This window comes from Barbus barbus, assembly GCF_936440315.1.
Source record: "Barbus barbus genome assembly, chromosome: 43".
Lineage (NCBI taxonomy): Eukaryota > Metazoa > Chordata > Actinopteri > Cypriniformes > Cyprinidae > Barbus > Barbus barbus.
The window spans coordinates 9127157-9148969 of NC_136721.1; the positions used below are offsets into that span (position 1 = coordinate 9127157).

The 21813-nt window shown below is 37.1% G+C and overlaps 1 protein-coding gene and 1 pseudogene across 6 annotated transcripts in view; both read left to right on the forward strand.

The window, feature by feature from the left end:
- Positions 1-2201: 2201 nt before the first annotated feature.
- On the forward strand, positions 2202-8761 carry LOC306862008 (dual specificity protein kinase CLK4-like). Of its 5 annotated transcripts, none has more exons than XM_079404579.1 (13): positions 2244-2337; positions 3108-3265; positions 4731-4950; positions 5437-5527; positions 5825-5891; positions 6494-6610; positions 6692-6858; positions 6960-7042; positions 7345-7474; positions 7562-7644; positions 7733-7812; positions 7946-8036; positions 8440-8761. In XM_079404579.1, exons 2-13 carry the CDS (start codon positions 3108-3110, stop codon positions 8581-8583), a joined length of 1431 nt encoding a protein of 476 aa, XP_079260705.1. In that variant the 5' UTR covers positions 2244-2337; the 3' UTR covers positions 8584-8761. The 5 variants fall into 5 exon arrangements, with proteins under 5 accessions (XP_079260708.1, XP_079260705.1, XP_079260707.1 ...); XM_079404580.1 differs by having other exon boundaries at positions 2248-2337; positions 6497-6610; XM_079404582.1 differs by lacking the exon at positions 5437-5527 and having other exon boundaries at positions 2202-2337; positions 6497-6610.
- A 1310-nt stretch (positions 8762-10071) lies between these two features.
- Positions 10072-21813, forward strand: part of LOC306862130 — a 108105-nt pseudogene continuing 96363 nt past the window's right edge. Inside the window, exons 1-2 of the transcript in view lie at positions 10072-10347; positions 10717-10786. The product of the transcript in view is annotated as an uncharacterized misc_RNA (transcript). The remainder of the gene's footprint in view (positions 10348-10716; positions 10787-21813) is intronic.

The following is a 21813-nucleotide window of genomic DNA, read 5'->3' on the forward strand; positions in this document are numbered from 1 at the left end:
CGTTTTGAGTCAAATCTGCAGTATCGTATTTCTCTTTTGCAGATCACATCTTGTTGGAAATGACTTTCTAACTGTTGCAAACCTACTGGAATGTGTGAAAGAATTTCGGCACAGAACTTTTAAATTCAGCCCTCTGGTTTCTCCACTCTGACCCCTGCTGCAGGGTGGCTGGCCAGTTCCAATTATCACTAAGAGCTTTCTGCTTGTGTCAATATGTACCATACACGCTTTTGTGCTGAGCAAAGGCTCTTCTGAAAATGAAACTTGTCAGACACACAAGTTACACACTAGCACTCCTTCGCATGCACGCACACAATTCATCTCATGACAGTTTCATCTTTTTACTGGAATTAAAATGGTGGGTTGTAAGAAACTTAAATTGTGAGAGTGGTACAGCCCTCGTTTTTAATCTACATAGAAGCTTTTGCTTTGCATCACTGATCTCTGATAAGATACACATGTAAATCTGTCAGTCACTTTACCTGACACTTCCAACAAGAGAACAAAACACAAAGCAAAACTGTGCTAAACCTGTTCACACCAAGTTATTATAACAACTGATCTATTCATGTTTTGCATGTATGTACAAAGCAAACATATATTCCCTGTTCTAATCTAGTTGATAGTGTTTCCTTTCAAAACTGCCCTCTACAGTCTGAAGAATGAAATGACACCTGACAGGTTAATAAACAACTCTCTAACACAACTTTGGTCATGTTTTCATATTAAGGTAGGGTATGTGTCATTAATGTAAAATATTAAATCAACTACACATTTTTTTTTTAATTATATAAATGATAAACTGTTTTGACTGACTAAATCTTACAAATTTTGATATTCAGAATGATGTGTTAAATGTATTGAGATTAAATTTTGTGCTATCTGTATAAAAGAAAAAAAATACATATACTGTATCTTGCCTCATCTTACCCTGCCATGCAATTATTAAAGGGACAATTTGTCTGGAGCACCTTGGGGTTAAAAGTTAGGCAGCTGAGGTTAAAACTGCATAATGGAGCGAAATACTGCAGTAAAATGTCAGCTAAGATATTTGAGGAAGAGAAATATTTATGATAGTGGAAAGTATCCTTTTTATAGTTCTTTTTCATTGTTCGGTCAAGGTGAGTGTGAATAAGGAAGGTGAAGGTTAATTAATAAATTATTCCCTAAGGACATGGCAAGGTGATGTCATCTGACACTACAAAAGAGGGCCCTTTTACCGAACTAAACAGGTATTTTAATTATAGATGAGTCTTCAATAGTTCATGTCCTAATGAAATGATCACTATGTTAAAACACTGACTTTTACATTAAAGAGAGGGTTGTTCGGTGCTTCTGGAGGTTTTATTACCATCCCTTACAGATTTAGTATTCCATAGTGACTAATGAGAGAAAGAGTTGTTGTGACCAGTGGCTGGGCGATCACTTAAGTTCATAAATCAGGCACACAGTAAGTGATCTATAGATGGTGACAAAATAGAAAGACATGCTGTAAGTATTCTCAGCAGAATCAGAGATGTACAGACCCAGGGACTCAATACAAAACATTTATCAAAAAAGACTTTCTCAGTGACACTTCATAATATCTTTGATTTAAAATGTTAAATAACATTATATATTGAAAACCTGATCATATCATTAGGAAATGTCATGAGAATGTTTAAAGAAAATATTATAAGTTTTATGCCTACAGGCCTCTATCTTCTCATTTGACCACTGCAGTTCCTTCATAGAGGTCTACAGACCCCTGTTTGAAAGCCGTGATTTTAATCATAAGAAAATTTATTTTACAATATTGTATTCATTAGAGTTTTTTTTTAACTGTCAAGTGAAGAATAACAATATATTTGTAAAAACAACTGATTTTGATTATGCCCTTTCATTGGTGAATACAGCATAGGCTAATTATAAAGATGATCAATAATAGCAGTAAATAAACAGTTTACAGAGGAGGCAACAGGACAAACTGGACACAAAGACATCTGAATGTTTGGTTAAAATGGACAATAATACGCTTAAAATAGAATTTTTGGGCTGCTATGCTGGTTGGATTGCTTTATATAACAGTTAACAATCTATTTGATCATTTTGTATGTAGGGCTACTGTTAAATATTAATAAAAATATGAATAAAATATTTGTATGTAGGTTTGTTGTTAAAAATTAATAATAAACAAAATACCTTTACATTTTATTGTCTAGAATCGACCTGTTTTGTTGAGTGTCCACCCACAAATCCTCGCCACCGGAAACGAGCCGTGAATAGCGGAAGTGATAAAGGGTGTTGGAGCTCAGTCTGGAAAGCAAAGTGTCTTATTTTACGACTTGAAAGTGAAGGGTGAGTGTATTTTAAATTTAAACATGTAACATAAAACTTTCTTTTACAAGTTTATTAATTACCTCGAGGCTGCGGGGGGTGACACAAAGTTTTCGTCTGTATGCTAACCGGCTAGCCGCCCAAGAAAAAAAAAAAAACATTCACGGATAGCGCGAATATTTAAAGCGGCGTTTTTGATAAATAACGTTAAACATTTAAGCATTTTGACCATGAACCTACATAAAAATTACATAATCGATTAAGTACACAATCGTCTGGCATTGTATCTCGATTGTGTTTGTTTATATGGGGCGGTGGCTAAAGCGCTAGTGTGATTAGCTCTTTGTTACCAAGCAACCAGGTATTCGAAAATTGTGATTGTAAACAAACAACTGTCGTGGTTGCTGTCGCTAAAAGAGTTTGTTTTTATAAATGTCACATGTATTTCTGTATTTACATCACCTGCATTTAATGAGGGACATTGCGTTCAGTGTGCGGCCGAACCTTAAATTAGAGTAACCAAACCTAATTGGTGAGGTTTAATTGCCTGTAAATAAGTTATATGATATTAGTTACTGCGAATTTACTGCATGGTAAATTGTTCAGCTGCACTTTTCACCAGTCAAAACAACTGCAACAACTCGGCAACATGAAATTCAATAACTAGATCGGGAGCGGAGAGCTGGCATCACCTCGGCTGTACCCAGCGGGGTGTGGGGAATGTCCTGAGATACTGTTTCCCTGTCGTCGTTTTTATGACTCGGACCTTTTTTCTATTCTGGTGTGGTCAGATGCGGCGATCTAAGCGGATGCGGTCCCCGGATGGCTGGATCGCGGAGTATAGCTGGGAGGAGAGAGTGGAGGTGCACAAGAGACCGAAGCGCAGCTCTCGCAGCGGGGAGAGAGAGAGGCAGCCCGGCAGAACTTATCACTATAAGACATACGAAAGGTAAGTAAGACATACTCGCTTTTAAAATGTGAAATTAGCACTTTTATTTTGTTTCAGGTCGAATGGTGGTGGTAGACTGTTAGATTTGTTGATGGCATTGAGCCATGTCAGCTTGTCCTGTGTTTGCAGTGCCTTGAAATGATATAGTGTAGCATGTTCTTGGATTCAGAAACAAACTGTCAGGGTGACAAGTGCTGTAATTGGGCCTGTCAGAGGGTCCTGATCGGTGTTTGCAATTCAGAGAATCCCACTGATGTAAAATCCTTCCAAAATTTTTGTAGCGATTATTAAGCTTTCAGTGTCTGTCCATAAAGAACTTCTATATTCTTTGATAGAGCTGCCACATTGATGATTTATTTTTTTTGGTACTGTAGAAAATGTTAACAGCCATTTCATTAGTTTTCATTTGACCCTCCCAGGCATTTTGAAATGCAAACTGAGAGCTTGTAAAACTAAGAGCTTGCCCTTTTAAAGTTGCTATAAAATTAAATTCTGTTTTCCAAATCATGTTTTATCTTATTGTGAATTATTCATCCATGCATTATTTATAGTTAGTTTTGTTTGACCTCGTAATTTCTAATTAATGTCGTAACTGAATCTTTCTGTAAAAATGACAAACTCGCTTTTGCAAGATCTCATTCATCTATTTCCAGTTTTGAGCGTAATCTTAAAATCCAATCAACAACCGATGAATTAAACAAAATTGCGCTTTTTTGATGAACTGTTACTCTTGGATGTAAGTCAAAACACGGAAAAAATGCTTGTTGCTACTTCTGTCTCATCACGACTTTAAAAGCTCAAGCTCTTTAAGTCTGGTGGATTCTAATTGGCGATCAGTGTTCATCAGTTGGGAAAAATAGTAGGTAGTAGGTACAGTTCTAAGCAGGCACAGAATAACCTTAACTCTATAATTAACATTATAGGCAACATCTTTGTGAACGAGTATCTGCCTTTATTTTTCTGAAGTGGAAACTATGCAGAGTGCATCTGATGTTCTTTAAAAAAATGTTACGATCTGTTGAAGTTTAGTTGTCGTAATATGAATCAGGATGGCTTCCAGTTGGCGTAAAACAGAACGTTCTGCTTCTGTACTATAGGCAGACAGCTGTGATTTAGATCGCAAGTTGTTTAAATCAAACACAACGCTTAGGCATCTTCCTAACAGATTTACTGCTGCAACATTGACAGGTTAAAGCATGACTTTCAGTCATAGCCGCTCTCTCAGAGCTAGTTTCTGTGGCTCTTTCTAAGTATAGCTTGCGCGTGGACGCTTCCCTTTCGAGAAGACACTTGATGCATTCAGCACCCAGCAGATCACGGTTCAGCATTCCTTAACCCTTGGTGAAAGGGGCGATAAATTGCAGCAAAGTGAAAGCCACCTATAAATTTAGCTGTCAAAAGACTCATTGCCATTATATGCACAACTGTGTTTTCTTCCTCGGTGTCTGATGTGTGTTATTGACAGGTGTCACATTAGCTCAAAGAGGCTGGAGTGCCGAGAGCACAGGGCCAGAGAGGCCAGTCTGGAGCATGGCGGTTATAAGGGTCGGGTGGACCCGGTCCGGGAGAAGGAGAGGGAGAAAGACGAGAACCACTGCAGCCAGTCGTCCGCACACAGAGGACGTAGTCGACGCAGCAGCAGAGAGCGCCAGCGATCACACCACCGCAGTCCCCGCTCAGACTCGGTAAACGATTTTTCAATCTGTTGATTTTCACTTGAATTGATGTATTCGTTAATGTTGCTGAAGTCCAGATTTACCTTAGAAACCATGTGCTGTAAACATTCAGTAAGGTGTTCAAGGAATCAACTGATTCACTTGAACTTCACTCATTGGTTGCAGAAATGGCTATTTGTTGATTGCTTGTGGGTCTTGAACAGAATTAGCTGTTCTTAAGTGCACTTCAAAGAAAGTTGTTTCCTGTCTGAAAATGTGTTGCCATGTCTTTCTTCTGTAACACACACTATGGTGGCCCTGTGCCGTTGTTGGCGATGAATTTGAATTTGCTGCTGCTGTCGTGGCCTGGCGCGGGGGTCCGAATCACTCCCTCCCCTTCATCAACCTCCCCCCCCCTCGCTGAATGAATGAATGATGCGTGCGGGCCTGATTCTGACTGGTGTTTGATGGTGGTGGTGATGATGGTGATGATGATGATGATTCCCCCTACTCCAGAGAAGTCATCGCAGGAAAAGAACCAAGAGTATTGAGGATGATGAGGAGGGTCACCTGGTCTATCACAATGGAGACATGCTAAGAGCAAGATGTATAGAACACAAACCTTTCTCTATATAACTGTCTGTTCTGTGTCTATTAGTGGGACAATTCAGCCTACACTTGGGGGATATAAGGGGACCTTTGAAGACTTCTAATATTAACCACTTTGAATTGAACTATCATGTGTGAAACCTTAATTTGGCACAGAATTTTATATTCAATAAATATGATTTTACTGGAATGAACTTGTCAAGTTCCCGTTAGTACTGTAAAATCTGTGCTTTTGGATGTTGTATCCTCCTGTCCCAAAGCTTTACTTATGACTGCCTCTTTATCCTGTTCATAGATGAGATTATAGGGACTCTGGGCGAAGGAGCCTTTGGAAAAGTGGTGGAGTGTCTTGACCATTCAAAGTAAGACAGATTTTGTGACTTCCTTGTCATAAAGGAAATGTTTTTTTTGTAATCCTTTTTAACATTAACTACATTTTAATACATTTAAAACGGATTGAAAAGCCTTGATGTAAATAACTGAACCAGTTAAGCTCAATATGAATAAAAGATAAGCATGTAAATGTGTGACTATGACTGTCTTTTCAACTGAATTCAAAAATAACTTGAGCATATGTGCAGAGCACAATATTTACCAGAGCCCTTTTATGATTAGATCTTATTTTGCATATGTTTTACTTCTATCAAATGTGCAAATTTTTATTTAAATCTTACAAACTTGTCAGTGGAATAGACTGAATATTGACAAAATATTTGCTAAAAATGGCAATTATACTTTCGGTAGTTTGGTGGTTTTCTCCAGTTCTGAATGTAATGATTAGGCATTGTACATGCACCGAAGTTTTGTTTGGAATACACATGCACATATAAACAAAAATGTGAATCGGAAAATGCAAACATTCAGAATCTGAAATTGGATTGTATTCATTCGCATTTATGAAGATTAGGTGCATGCATTTAACATACCTTGTGTGTGTATGATTTAATTTTTATTTTTTCCCAAGAAGTAATGCAAGAGTGGCGCTGAAGATCATCAAAAATGTTGAGCGCTACCGTGAGGCAGCCTTGTCAGAGGTTGATGTGCTTGAGCGGATAAACTCGCTGGATGAGGAAAAGAGATTGTAAGTGTTTGACTTCAGTGTAGAAATACTTTGTAAATAGACAAGGTTTTTGCCCGTAATGACTTACCTCTGTCTTTGCAGTGCTTGTGTCCAGATGCTGGACTGGTTCGATCACCACGGCCACATCTGCATAGTGTTTGAGCTGCTGGGACTGAGCACGTATGACTTCCTGAAGGAAAATAGATTCATACCCTTCTCACTGAACCAGATCAGATGCATGGCAGACCAGATATTTAGAGCTGTGCAGTGTGAGTATACATGTATAAGTGTTACTACAAAAGCTTCAATGCTACAAATTGCTATTATACATCATTCCTAAATAAGGATAATCACTTTTTTTTGCCATCAGTTCTGCATCGAAATAAGTTGACACACACTGACCTTAAGCCTGAAAACATTCTGTTTGTGGACTCCAACTACAACTCCAAGATGGTAAGTAACAGCATAATGAAATATCATGTACTATAATTCAAAGGTTTGGGGTCAGTAAATTAATGCAAGGACACATTTAATTTATCAAAAGATATTAATACATTACAAAAGATTTATATTTCAAATAAATGCCGTTCTTTTGGACTTGTTATTCTTTCTTATTCAAGGAATTGTAAAAAATTTATGATTTCCAAGGAAATATCAAACCGCATTGACCCCAAACCTTCAAGCAGTAGAATATGTCTGTAAGAAAGCAATTTATAGTTAATAGTGACGAGAGGAGGATGTTCAATGTATTACAGAAGCGAGATGAGAGGACCTTGAAGAGTTTGGATGTGAAAGTTGTGGACTTTGGAAATGCTACCCATGACCACGAGCACCACACCTCTGTGGTGTCAACACGCCACTACAGAGCTCCGGAAGTTATATTGGGTGAGTTGTTTGCACTATTATTTTTGCTGTTGTTTATCCACTAAAACACGTTCATGATTTTGAACATTGCAAAATCTCTGCTGGCAGAACTTGGCTGGAACCAGGCATGTGATGTGTGGAGTTTGGGTTGTATCCTGATTGAGTTCTATCTGGGATTAACGTTATTTCAGGTGCAAAGTCACATGCACAGACTTTGTTATTCTACTAAATGCCTTGATTTTTAAATGCAAAATACTTACAAAAACTCCCTCTTTTCAGACTCACGACAGTAAAGAGCATCTGGCAATGATGGAGAGGGTTCTAGGCCCCATACCTGCACACCTGCTTCAGAAAACCAGGTGCAGTATCATAACCTGAGACTAGGCGTTTGTCACTTGTTTCTAAATACACGTTTCTTATATGATCAAAGATGTGAGGTTTTTAGATTTGTCTGATTAGTCTGACTGATGTGTGACTGTGCTTCATTGTCAGGAAACGGCGTTATGTGCATCATGACAAATTGGACTGGGATGAGTACAGCTCAGCAGGGAGATACGTGAGGAAACACTGTAAACCTCTTAAGGTAAAGCTGATGAAATACTGACTATTAAACATTGAACCACTTATGCTCAATCTTGATTACATTATGCTGCAGATACTGACTCTTTATAAAAAGCTTTATTCATGTAAACCAGTTTATAATATCTATAGCCTCAAAGTTGTTTTGATCACTTTGTACTATTTATAAGCACAAGTACAAAACTTTAATGGTTTTGGAATGAAAACGCAATGTTTTCTGGTGATACATTCCAGTGGTCTTTAATGTTTCCTCCAGTAACTGCGCTGTATGTTTAATACTCAATTAAAAGTCTCGTGGACTACTAATTTTGGAGATTGGGTATTGATGCCAGTATGTTAATGAGACACATTTCTGTTTGGGTTGCCTTGATGAAAATAATATAGTTGAATCTCTGCTTCTTACTCAGCAATACATGTCCTCTAAAACCCCGGAGCACGACCTGCTTTTTGACCTGCTGCAGAAGATGATGGAGTATGATTCATCCAAACGAATCACACTGGAGCAGGCTATTGGACATCCCTTTTTCAACCCGATAAGAAAAAGTAATTGACTTGGAGGCGACACAAAATGAACCTTACTGCTTCCAGGGAGACTGGGGCTGACTGTATCAGTCTGCGTTAAGACTGCCTGCTTCATTACCTCGGTCCATATTTATTGCCACTTTGATTATATGGGCCAAATTTATCTGTACTTTTGGGAAATTAAACTTGAATGCTTTGAATACACACCATTTGTGTTTTTATTTTGTCATTCTTTTTAATAATACTCAACTGACATTCAGAATTGGCGTATAGTCATGCAGAATTTATGCTTTTTTTTCAGTTAGTGCTATTATAATATCTGTCCTGCAGATGGCACCAAAATGCCTGTTATTTACAAATGCTCTTTAGTTCTGATGTATTTTTGGGCAGAGCACATGGACATCATGTGGGGAAAATCTTGTGATTTTTGCAGGATGAAATGCAAATAATCTTTGCAGCTAAATTCTGTTTTTATTGCAGACAGGTATAAACAATTCTTGCAATAAAGCACTATTAGTTTGACATTCAGAGGTGCATGTATTGTGCTCTGCACAAAAAAAAGTCATCCTTTGACCCTTGCGTGTGTTTAATGTGAGTTTATTTTGGACACACTGCCTTATATCTACAGTGTTCTTGTTAAGTTCAATTTGCGCAATCGAAATGGTATTTTGGCGCACAAAGCGCAGTGAAGGAAAACAAAAGTTATGTTTTGGACCTCTAGTGGTTGAAACTACGAATTACTCGCGAAGGAACAATTGGTTTGGCAATTACTTGAGTGTTGCTTGGATTAATTTTTGGGAGACATGACAAATAAACAAAGAAAACATGAAAGGAGAACGGAAAAAAGACACAGCCTATCGTGTTTTCATGTTTTTAACCAAGCCTTCTCCTTGCCTTGCATGCTCTATGGATCTTTCATTTGCTATACATCAAATATTAGCATTTCTTTTTCTATGTTCGAGGGTAAACGTTAACGTTTGTATTTAATGTATCATAATAAAAGCTGACACATTGACAGAGCGGCTGTACTATTTCATACGCGCAACTTTTGTTCATTTCCTTGATTATTGTATAGCCTTATCTCACTTTAGTGTTCACTAACGTTTGAAACATATAGTAAAAGAATAGATTCTCTTAAGACCCCAGTCAACCTTTTGTTTTTTCTTTTGACCTTTGGGGCGAAGACCGCGCGCGAACATACACACACACACTATTCACACTCTGCCGTTTACATAGTAGCCTATTGTTGACAGCAATTCAGCAGCGAAAAAGGGGCTGACTGGATTCTCTGAGACACACTTCAGAGGGAAACAATTTAACCTGCGTTCGAGACGCAGACTGGCGCGCGACCTTTAATAGTAGCGCTCGCTCTCTTCTAGTGTGCGTCACATCGTTGCGTCTCCTGTCAGCCGCAGTTACGCTGAAGCCTTAAACGCCACTTTACTGAAATAAAGTCTACACGAGTCTCAAAAGAGGATTCAAGAACAAGGGATAATATTTTAACCATAATGCCAAAAATGGTTTCAACTGGGGATTCAAAAGACGAGTCAAAGACATCACAGAGCAATGGACATAACACATCACAGATATTTCATTTTTTAACGACCCTCGTATGTTTTATGTTGTCGGCGTCTTCGGTGGCAGTTTGTCTGTTTATGAACGTCAAAACATCTCATCTTGAGCGTAAAATTGAGCTTCTAGAGATGGAGCGACTGTCTGTGATTCAACCTGTGCACGCGACACTGGACGCGCACGCGACTTTTCGGGATGCGATAGAGAAACTTGTGCAAGAGGTGAGGCGTCTCTATTTTCATTATTTCTCGCTGCTTTTACAAGCATTATTGCAAAAAAAGTCACATTGTCTATCTTTCAATATTGTTTTTATTATTTATGTATAACAGTTATTATGTAGTAACATATTTATTATGTAGCCTTGTGAAATAAGAGAATAGCTGTTTACACTACACTAAAAAGATTCAATCATTTTCCGTGTTCATTGTTTTAATTGGTGTTTCCCAAGTATTTTGAATTAGCATATGTGTAGGCTACTGTTTTAGGATTAGCTAAATCAAACATCCTTAAACTTAACGACAAATATCCTGGTCATTTTAAATCATCAGCGTATATATGTATATCATATAAATATATACTTGTTTTCTCAGAGACTCAAAGAGGGAGTGTCAAAAATTCGCACAGCTCGAGAAGCAGCGCAAGAGTGCTCGTGTCCTCCAGGTTTGTTCCTCTGCATGAGATGTTTTTTTGTTCTTTTCCCTCCTAAAACGATCAACTGAGGCATATTCACTCTATTTATATATCGAAATCTGAACTATGCCTTAAATTGGGTCAATAAATGATGCAGCAGGTGACTTGCTAGCATGTGATGTTGATAAGAATGTTCAGTTCAATAGGAACTTGTCTTGTGAAGCTGTTTGCAGTTATACTTTTTGCAGGCTGTAGCCTACTTGCATTTCATTATTGCAGTCTACACTGTTTTTCAAATTGAAGTTTAATGCTAAAGTTATATGAATTTAATTCCAGATGAAGAAAATCAAGTTGAAACTCTAAAAACTCATCAAATCGATAGGAAACGTTTGAAATTATTGAGACAAGTTAAATGGATGGACACAGAGATGTTGTAATGATGAAAAAAAATTTACAGCCTGGATAAGTGTCAGGGTTCTGACATGTCAGTGTGACCACATGCAGAACCACAGCTTATAATACTTCATGCTGAATTAAATAACTCACATGTGGAAGTTATAAAGATGAGAGTGGCGCTCCTCTGTCCGCAGAGATGCCACAGATTTATTGTGTAAGCTCAGCTACGAGACATTAAAATTCATTGCCAGCTATCGGTGCAAAGTAGGGGATAGACAGAAGATACTTAACCTTGCATGAATTTGTTGCTCTGTTCTTGGAAATTTGGCTGTTGCCTGAGAGAAAATGACAGGTTTACTCCAACACTGCATAGTGGAATTATGCATGGAGAAATTTACTAGCCTATGAAGATTTCATGGTAGCGGTGCCTACCAAAAGAGGGCCTCCCATGTACCCTCTGATGTTGTTGCTAAAATGTGGGTATAATTTAACTTGTAGCCCTGTCCCATAGGACACTACAGTTTCAGTTAAACTCAGCTTAAACTCTAAAGCTCTTTTATCTTTTTTCTCTGTATTCTTTTTCAAGGACTGGTTTCATATCTATTCATATATAACCTTATAATGCACATTGTTCCTTTCCATGCTTAAAATGTTGCCATGAGCAAAGAGCATATGTAGAGTTTTGCTTCTCATATCGTCATCCTGAGGTATTGTGGCTAGAAATGAAATCCAGTCTTTTTCATCCCTGATATTGAAATATCTAAGAGGATAAAAGAACATGAAAGACATCAAAAGCTATCTTGTAAGATCAGTGAACCTTGATAACTTAAAAATGTACATTATCTTATATATGTTAAGAGATCTGTTTTAGCTCTTATGGCAGACATTTTGAAGAAACATGAGATATATTTAAGGTAAATCTGTTTTACTGTTTTATCAATTTATCTTTGGAGGAACCATCAGTCCATGATGAGTTTTGTGTAGATCGTATTAACATTCATCAGTTACTTAATACTAGTCTGTGATGTTGTTTTTACTGGAGCTTGGTAAGGAAACCATCATCATCATTAGTATTAAAAACAAGAGATGTTTAATCCCTTTTCTGAGCAATCAAACCTATATAACAGGCAAACAATCCCATATACTAACACTGAAGGAGCCTCAACTAGGAACCAGAAAATAATACCGATCACATAAAGAGTGAGCTTTATGATTTTGATCTTTAATAGTTAGTATTTGATCACTTATATTTGATAATTCACTGTTTACATTAAAATACTAAATAGTGCTATTTAAGAAAAATTCAACCCTTTTTATAATGCTCATGGGAGCTTTTTATTGGCAGTTTCACAAATGATTTCATGACGCTTGTTAAGGTTATCTATAATTTAAAGGCTGGCTGCTAGTATAATATGGACATTTAAACGTTATTAACCGTAAGGCTTGTAAACTTAAACATAGGCTTAAACATAAGGCTTGTAAACAAAACATTGTTTCTTAGTTCTTAACGGTGAATAGACCTTTTTGTCTTCCTCACTTATGTTGCACTTCTTGTCTCCAATTAAAGGGTCAGGTGCTTTTGGTGAATCAAACTGTTTTCTTGAGCTGAATGGTAAACCTGAGTCATCCGTCTGTGCAATTTGCTGTTCCTTCCTTTGCTTTTAATGGGCATCTTTTCAAGGCAGACATCAGAAAGCACACTTGAACCACAGACACAAAAGGACCAAGACCTGCGGACCATGAACTAATGAACTCAACAAAGCATTTAATTGACCCTGGCCTCATCAAAGCTGAAGCCACTCAGACTTGGGCTTCCTCTGAACCTGAAACAACGACACACTGGTCACTTAGAGCTCAAAACGAACGAGATACTGAAACAATTAGCCTCTCAAACACTTCCCTATGACATTTAAATTCATTGTAGCTACGGATTAAGTAGAAATACATTTAAACAACCTTCATAATTCACAAACTATACCCCTGGAAAAAATGGTACGGTGTATATTTATTAATCATTAAAAAGCCAACCTTTTGTGAAATTAAAAGGTTCAAAGGATGCTAAAGGTTCTTTTTGGAACCATAGATGCCAATAAAAAACTTTTTAAGAGTTTATGTACTAAAAGGCAAGTTTTGAGCCACTTATGAGTTTAAGTTTCAAAACCCTCCCCTTTTGGTTGCACATAAATCTCTGTGATCAACATGCTGAAAGCACATTTGTGAACTTGTCATAGTCATTATTACTTTCTCTTTTTTTTGTAGTATTGTCTTGTCAAGGACGTAAAATATTACCAAATCGTCATTTCAAAGTGCTCTACTCTACATATTGTAACACAGCAAGAATCCCAGCCACATCACCAGAATACAGATGTTTGCATTCATTGCGAGTCTCTATTGATAGATACCACATTCATAACAGAGTCCAATAATACAGCTGCGTTTGTTTCACAAGTGAGCCTGCAGCTATATTAGCCATTGCTCAGAAAACCTCTTATTGCCACTATGGACAAACACATTATCTTAAAACCAAAATCTGAGCGTGACTGTGAAAAGCTACAGTAGGAAAAATCCAAATGCTTCACATAACTGTGTGACCCCATACCCGAGCCTCAAGGCGATGTAGATCCCAACCCGTCACGGACCTGGACACCTTGTCTCCTCTCTCAGGTTGGGAGGTTGTTCTGGAAACAGCACGACGTGCTTGGATAAACGTGCTTCTTAAGAATGTAATCCGCCCTTGTTTTATTGGCCTACCCATTGAGAAGGCTGTAAGCTTTAATGCTTCCTCCAAAAGCCGTCTAGGGCTCTAAGGGTTTCGCTGTGGGTGAGATGGAGGGGTACAGATTATCTGTTGGCCTCTGTGTTGGTTTTGAACTGTTTCATGTTTGATCTACATTACGCTTTCTCCTCTGTGCATAAGTGTAGTTATATGCTATACCTTCATGTTGATTTAAGTAGGCATGAAGCAGGGTAACGTGAAAATCTAGCCCTCTCAGTGCACACTGGGTGCTTATGTGTTTCTCCACACCGTGTTAGAAGGCTTTTCACTTTGCTGAGAAAAAGCGGATATCTCAAAACCTGCGGCCGAGGAGATGCACTGGAAAATGAATAAATATTTTTCTCCAGAACTGACTGGCCAACTTTAGCGATTGAATCTCCAGCACACATATTGCGTTGCTTTCTCAAGGTGGCTCGAAAAATAATACTGCAGATATTATATAATATACTGCAGTGTAACCTAAAATGAAAATTCTGTCTTAATTTACTTACTCTCATGTGTATCCAAAACTATTTTTTTTTTCTTAAATCTGTGGAACATAAAAAAAATATATTTTAAGAAACTTAAAATAAGTCAATGGTAACCAAAACAGTTTGGCTACCAATTTTTAAAAAAAAATATCTTCTTTAAAGTTCCACAGAAGAAAGAAAGTCATACAGGTTTGAAACGACATGAGGGTGATGACATAATTTTGATTTTTGGGTGAACTTTGCAGCCTGCGAGCACATGTGCGGCACAAACTTTTCTTATTACTTTCAATTGACATGAGTCTGTAGCTGCATGGCTTTGCGAAATAGGCGGTCAGAATGTATCTCCATCAGGATCTAGCTAAATAAATACAAAATAAAGGCAATAGCGGTATGGGTTCTGTACTCTCAGCTTATTAAAAGCATCTGTCTGTAGTTTGTGGGAGGGCATTCTGGCATACTCTCAACATCACTGTAAAAACTCCCTCTCTGGTTGGCTGCAACATTTCCCAATTTCATTTGAATGAAATGTGAGGCCATGTACCCGCTGCAAATAGAGAGGAGATATGGAAGCAATTATGGTATGTTAGGTCTGATTATCAGAAAACATAGGTGATTTGTTGACATATGGTAGACTCGCGCTTTTTCTTTCCCTCTCATCTCACACCTCACAAGAATTTATACATTTGGAGAACATTTATACCTCCTTGCTCAATCCTAGATGATTTTAAAGACCTCCAATTACAGTAAAATAAAACCAGGGTTCTTTTGTAACCATTTGATAACTGCAATGTATACACATTCTACATTTTTCACCTTTGTCAAAAGTAATCAACATTATCTTTTCTCTTTAATCTCAAAGATAATGTCAATTTACATATGATAAGAGCACTGTTGCACAGTCCTGCTTTTCATGCATGTGAAGACCTCTTTTTTAGTGGTTGAAAGTTGTTCTTACTCATCAGATCTTGGCTCAGCTTTTTGTTTTTCGGTCTGCATGCACAGAAAAGTTGGCAGGGCTGTTGCTGTTTTAATTTCTTTCCTAATTCGTTAAACAAGTGTTAAAATGCTCGTTAAGCACTTGCGGTTGACAGAACAGGGTAATTCTCAGACAAGAAAGCCATTAATTGAGTGTTTTCATAACAGCTTACTGGAACCTGTCATTGTTCATTCATCTTCATGTCATACCAAATCTGTATCACAAAAATCAGATTCTTGAGCAAATGACTCTTATGAGCCCGTTCTTTTGACAGTGTGTAAAACACAGAACAGCAAATACAGCATGTTCAGCGTTGTTTGATTCTCGAAACAAATGACTCATTCAAGTTGGTTCTATAAATAAGTTACTAATTTCATTTACTTTGAAACACTACCTTAACAAAAAAAGAACATTTCTTTAATATGTAAAAAAAAATGGAGAGTAAAATCTAGCTAAAGGAATCAGAATCAAATTTGGAAACTTGAATCGCTAAAAATACTTTTTCTCTCTCTCACAGAGACAGAGAATCCACCTTTATTTGAATCTAGTCTCTCCACTGAGCCATTCATTATAATCTCATTCACATATCCATTTCCTCCCAGTCATTCCTGCTCTTTCAATGGGGTCTCGTCGCCGGTTGAGTTGCACATGCCAGACATCATGCTGTCTGTTTGCATGATTATGTGTATTGAAGGAGCTTGTCCTTGCATTGTCAGGCCTAATCTTAATTGCAAATCTCTCAAATGCATCCAGCAAGCCAGAGAATTTATTTTCTCCCTCTGTTGTATCCCCAATCTGTGTGGCAGCATGCCATGTCTTTTCACATTTTAAACTTCTCTCCTAACTGTACTTTTTGGGTTGCATGGTTCATGGCAGAACCTTGGAGATGAGCAAGGCTTGGAGCCTTGTTTCCTAGACTGAGATTTTGAACAGGGTTGCACTTTTTTCGCAGCCATGGGGAGATCTTGCCATTTTCCTGCAACATTTTTTACTGTCAAGCTGTGAGGTTTGTTTTGCATCGTTTTCACCTGGGGCTTTTCTGGGAACTTGTCATGAGTGATTAAAAAAAGAAAAAAGTATCCCTAACCGCTTTCAGATTGGGCTATTTAGGCTACATGTTGCTTAACTTAATGTCGAACAGTGGAAAGACAGTAACGGTTCCTCATAATTCCCAGTTTGGTAGTAACTCAAACTAGATTTTTATCAGAATGTCGGAATGTCAGTTTACGGTTCTTCACTTTAAATTATTAGACGACACTTGATCTGCTTTTCCTTCCAAAATTCCAACAGAAAAATCATGGTGGCTTTCGAATCAAAAGGTTGAGAAATGCTGCTGAAGTGGATCTTGAGTGACATGTGCAACTTCTTAACTTCTTAGCACACGTGGATCTCCAGTGACTCTTCATGCTCAGTTTGTGCACCCCTGTCCTGATTCATTCTGGGACGTCTGACGAACAAACCTCAGGCGGATTGGCCTTTGAGCAGCTGCATTCAGTTATCTAAAAAGAAAGAATTCAAATCCGTGTGAAGACTATTTTGCAGACTTAGTCAGAGTTGCGTGCAGTTGGATTCAGGATGATTGTAATCGTCTAATTATGTGTGTTATTGTAGCCCTGTTTTGATTGGCTGGGAGATAAGATGCCTTCCTCCTTCAACCAGACTCTATTGAAGAGCAATTCAACAGATGTCATTTATATTTTTTTTAATGTATCTTCACCAGAGGAAAACACACTCTATATTTTATAAGTGTACTGTGCTGACCTGTTAAAATGTAGGATAAATTCTCCCAGGATAGACAGACTCTTGTTGGGAAAGTTTTTCCTGTATTTTCTATTAAGCGTATACAGCTTGTTTATATGTGTGTTTTGGCTCTGGAAGGCTGTGTTTGTATGTGTGTGTTTGTGGTTTTTGAGTCTGAGTGAATGTGTAGGCCTCCAGCACTTGGTGGGGGGTTGTATACTGAACGTCTGGCAACCCTCTAGTCTAAGTAAGACTTTGTCCACTGCTAGTGAGCTTCATCTGTGCCAAATAAACATCATCCTGCTTCGGACAACAAGTGTTGATTACACACAGTCGTGAAGTATAGGTTTTAAACATTCTGTTAAACAAATAATGTTTAATTGTTAATACAATGCATTGTGGCATTTCAAGATAAATGAATAAAATACATGAATTCAGTATGTAGGTAAATAATTTCAGTCGCATACTTACCAATGCTCAAATTTAAAATAACTGTTTTCTATTTGAATATATTTTAAAATGTAATTTATTCCTGTGATGGGAAAGCTGAATTTCCAGCAACAATTACTCCAATCTTCAGTGTTCTTCAGAAATCATTCTAATATGCTGATTTGGTGCTCAAGAAACAATACTTACATAAATTGTTTGTGGAAAACAGTATACTTTTTTTCAGGATTCTTTGATGAATAGAAAGTTCAAAAGAATAGCATTTAGATTAAATACAACTTTTTGTAACATTATCAGTGTTTTTATTTTTTCACTTTTGATCAATATCTTGCTAAATAAAAGTAAAATTACTGACCCCAATCTTTTTGAAAAATTGTGTGTTTTATATATATATATATATATATATATATATATACAGTATATATGTGTGTGTGTGTGTGTGTGTGGAAATATGGATGTATTTATGCCTTCATATAAGCAACAGGGTCAGCAGTTTTGCTGTACCATTTGACATTACAAGCATTGTACCATCTAAACTTCAATTCCTTTTTATTTCTATATTTTGTTTTCATTAAATGCATATTTGCTAAGGATAAATTTGAAACACTGGCCAAAAAGGCATCCTCATGAAGAAAGATAAAGAAGCATTTATTATCTAAATAAAGTTACTGGATGGCTTTTAAAAGTGGCTATATTAATGCAAAAACTTGGCACTAGTTATTAATTTTTATTTAATTATTATATAAAAAACATTCCCGCACATGTAAAGTAAATGAGAGAGACAAATTTTATACTGGATTCCACTCTTTTTCAGTTTAATTTCTGGGTTCTGATTGTGTATAAAGATGCATATGCTCATATGCATAATGTTCTTGTTAAGGCTTTATCTTCATTTAAACGCAAGTAGGTAATAGAGTGTTGTGTGCATGTTTGTGTTTTTTTTGTGTGTGTGTGTGTGTGTGTGTCAATATAGACATATTAATGACTCACATCACAGACTGTCTGCATCCCTCTCATCCTTCACTGAGAAAAACTAACTTCCGGATGTCCCCCTAGTGTTCATGTCCTGGTGAGAGTCTGTCAGTGTGTGTTAGAGAACAGAGGTGGGTCTGTTTCTCCCACCTACTTAGAAAATGTAAGCGCTCGTCATTGTTTTACTCTGTTTGTTTATGTTACTCTTTAGTGGAACAACAAAACAGATTACGAGAAAACGAGAAATGAGCCGGAATAATTCTCCCCTCATTTTTTCTACTTTTTCGCACATGGCTTTTGTCGAACATTAAAAATGTTGAGTCTGGTTAACAAAGGAACATCCCGTGCTTGAGAGGTCATTGAAGTGTTAGGATGGATTAGAGGTTTGCCTAAATAATGTGAGTCTGGTTTAGTGTTATGGCCTGAAATGAGCACTTTAAGTGAGTGATGGAAATCAATAGATTAAGCATAACAATGTGAAGGAGTAAAGTTTACTACACTGTGTTAAACCAGGATAGCTTGTGTCAGTGAGATTGTGGACTGTTATCTAGACCGACGACTTCCCTGTCAGCTTGGACACAGTCCACACGAAGTCAACTAAAGGTCAGAGAACGGCCAAAAAATGTGATGTAATCCAAACAACATTTATCAGTGGGATGCAATTCCATTCCAATTCCAGAATTTTATTTTATTTTATTAATTAGAAATTAATTAAATTAAATTATATTATTTTATATGCTTGACTGCCTTATTATCCAGATGTTAGCTATACCAAATATTTAAAAAAATTTAAGTTTTATAACCTAAAAAACTATGCTCATGTAATAAATGTATGCCAAAAAGCAATAACAGTTGGATAAAGAATGTTGTGTGTATATATATATATATATATATATATATATATATATATATATTAGGGGTGTAACGATACGAAACGATTCGTATTGGACCGTTCGGTACGAGGCTTTCGGTTCGGTACGCATTACAAACCAAACGATTTGATTCATTGGACTAATCCTATTACATTGAAAAATATAATGTTCTCAGTGCCACTATGCTCAACAGGGCATCCCAAATGACGTAACAGGCAATGTGCTGTCTTCCAGTGGCGTAATGTTAGTGGACGGGCACGCAGGACATACGCTGCGAAAGGCCCCGCGATAACCTCCCCTTGCTGGGTTGCGTCGAAAGACGATGATCTTGTATCGACGATAGTCAGAGATATTGTCAAAAACATCAATTGTTGGCAATAATAAAATATTTTGCATTTCCAATTAATGTAGGCCTGTTACATTCTTATTTTTATTAGGCCTATTATTATTATTATTATTATGAAGTTCCGTTTATTAAAAAAGGTATTTTAAAACAGGTCTATTATACAATGAATTATAGGCCTAGAATTAAAATATTAACACTGCAGTCATCAATAAAAATCAATTAAATAAAAAGCTTTTATTTCAAGCACCGACTTTCAAAAACAACCTGTTTAACACGAAATATGTTTCTTCTCATTTTTTTTCACTATGTAATATTAGAAATATTGAGGGAATAAATGAATACAGTTGTATGTATGTATGTATACGTACCGTTATCAGCATATGTTGAAGTACATTCATCTGTCGTGGTCTCTGAGAGAATATGCGTCAGATGCCAAAAGCTCCATTATTACTCCATCAGTCCGTTTTTACTCTCACTTTCTGCACAGTGAATTGACTGAGATCAAGACGTTCACCGGCATACATTTTATTTTGGATGCGATTAACCGTTTGACAGCACTAAAATACCTGAATATACATAGTTTTTTTCTTTATGTGTGCCCTGGTTTCATTGACCTCTGAGTTATGACATCACTTCTTGCCCATTCACTCATCTGCACATCTGCTGCTGTCAGCACACACACACACAATCACACATTACACACCAGACCATCTAGATAGTGACTCAGTTGCAACTAAACATACAAACTGTCTTTTCACAGTTAATCCACTGCCTAGGAAATGATTCCTGCTGAACCTTCTTTCACTTTTGATTGTTCTGTTTTCTCCACTTAGTAATACAGCACATCTGTCCCAGTTTGGCTCAGCTTTCTATTAATGCTCATCCAAGACCGGGAGCATTTAATTTAGCCATCTGCAGATGTGATTATAGTAATTCCAGTGAATCTTCATTGAGTTTACTGAGCCTTGTTTTATATCACTACTGTGGATGCTAAAGTTCAGTTAACCATGTCTGATCTGCATCAGTTATATCATGGAACTCTAAAGCTCATTGCATTAAACAGTAGTAAAATTAGCCAATATCACATGAGAAAGAGTGCTGTTGTACTTAATATTAGATTGACTGTAATTTGGCTGCAAGCAGTGAAATGTTCAGTACAACCAGGGGTTGTGAAGATGCTTAACGATAAGTTAAAAGTGAAAAATTATGGTAAAATGTACAGGCCTTTTCATTATTACTGTTTCATTCTGCTTTCTAAAGCCTGGTTGGAAATCATGAGATTGTATTGTTTATTTTTTTTAATCATTTTTAAAGCTAAAGTTAAAAAGCTAAAGTTCAGCTAAATATTTTGTCCCTCTGATATTAAAACGTATGAAATTAAACTGTAATATCAAATATCCATTCATTTTTCAATCATCTTGTTGGACTGCAGGCAATTTAAAATGAATGACTTATTAATTTAAGCACCATTAAGACAATGTAAGCTTCATAAAAAAATAGTATGTAAAAAACATTAATATGGCATGTTTTAAAATGTGACATGTAACAGAGATCCCTGCTCTATCTGTTTATCGAGTAAGAAGCCGTTGGCCTGAAAAAGGTCGAAGACCCCTGTTTCAGATGTAAGAGATTTTAAGTATATACGTCATTATGTTTGTGTTTGCTTGGTGCATGAGAACCGAGCAAAGCCCCATAAGCGTTGTTCCTCTGTGTGTTATTATCGCTTCTGTGTGTTATTATCGCTTCTTTTTTGTGAGAGCCTGTTAGGATGCCCGACCCCTGTAAAAGGCTTGAAGGCTTGTATTACCATTAATCTAAACAGATACTTAGCACCCAGCTTTCCCAGAGCCTCAGAGATCACGGGCAATGCAGGTGTACACCAGTAGCAAAGCTCTTCTGATGAAATATAGTCCAGACTTTAGACCTGTGTTTCTCATTACCACGCGTGAAGATTTAAGCTTTCTGGAGTGGCGTCTTCCCTCCCTCGCTTCTAATGGAAAGAGTGTGAGATCTGGGCACAGCAGAGATACAGGAGGAAACTCAGGAGACAGACAGGGCTTCT

Excerpts from the sequence above, each read along its gene's own strand:
- LOC306862008 (XM_079404579.1), top strand. The coding sequence starts at position 3,108 with ATGCGGCGATCTAAGCGGATGCGGTCCCCGGATGGCTGGATCGCGGAG. Across the intron at positions 7,475-7,561 it reads AGCTCCGGAAGTTATATTGG|AACTTGGCTGGAACCAGGCA; the intron begins GTGAGTTGTTTG and ends CTCTGCTGGCAG. Across the intron at positions 8,037-8,439 it reads AACACTGTAAACCTCTTAAG|CAATACATGTCCTCTAAAAC; the intron begins GTAAAGCTGATG and ends CTTCTTACTCAG.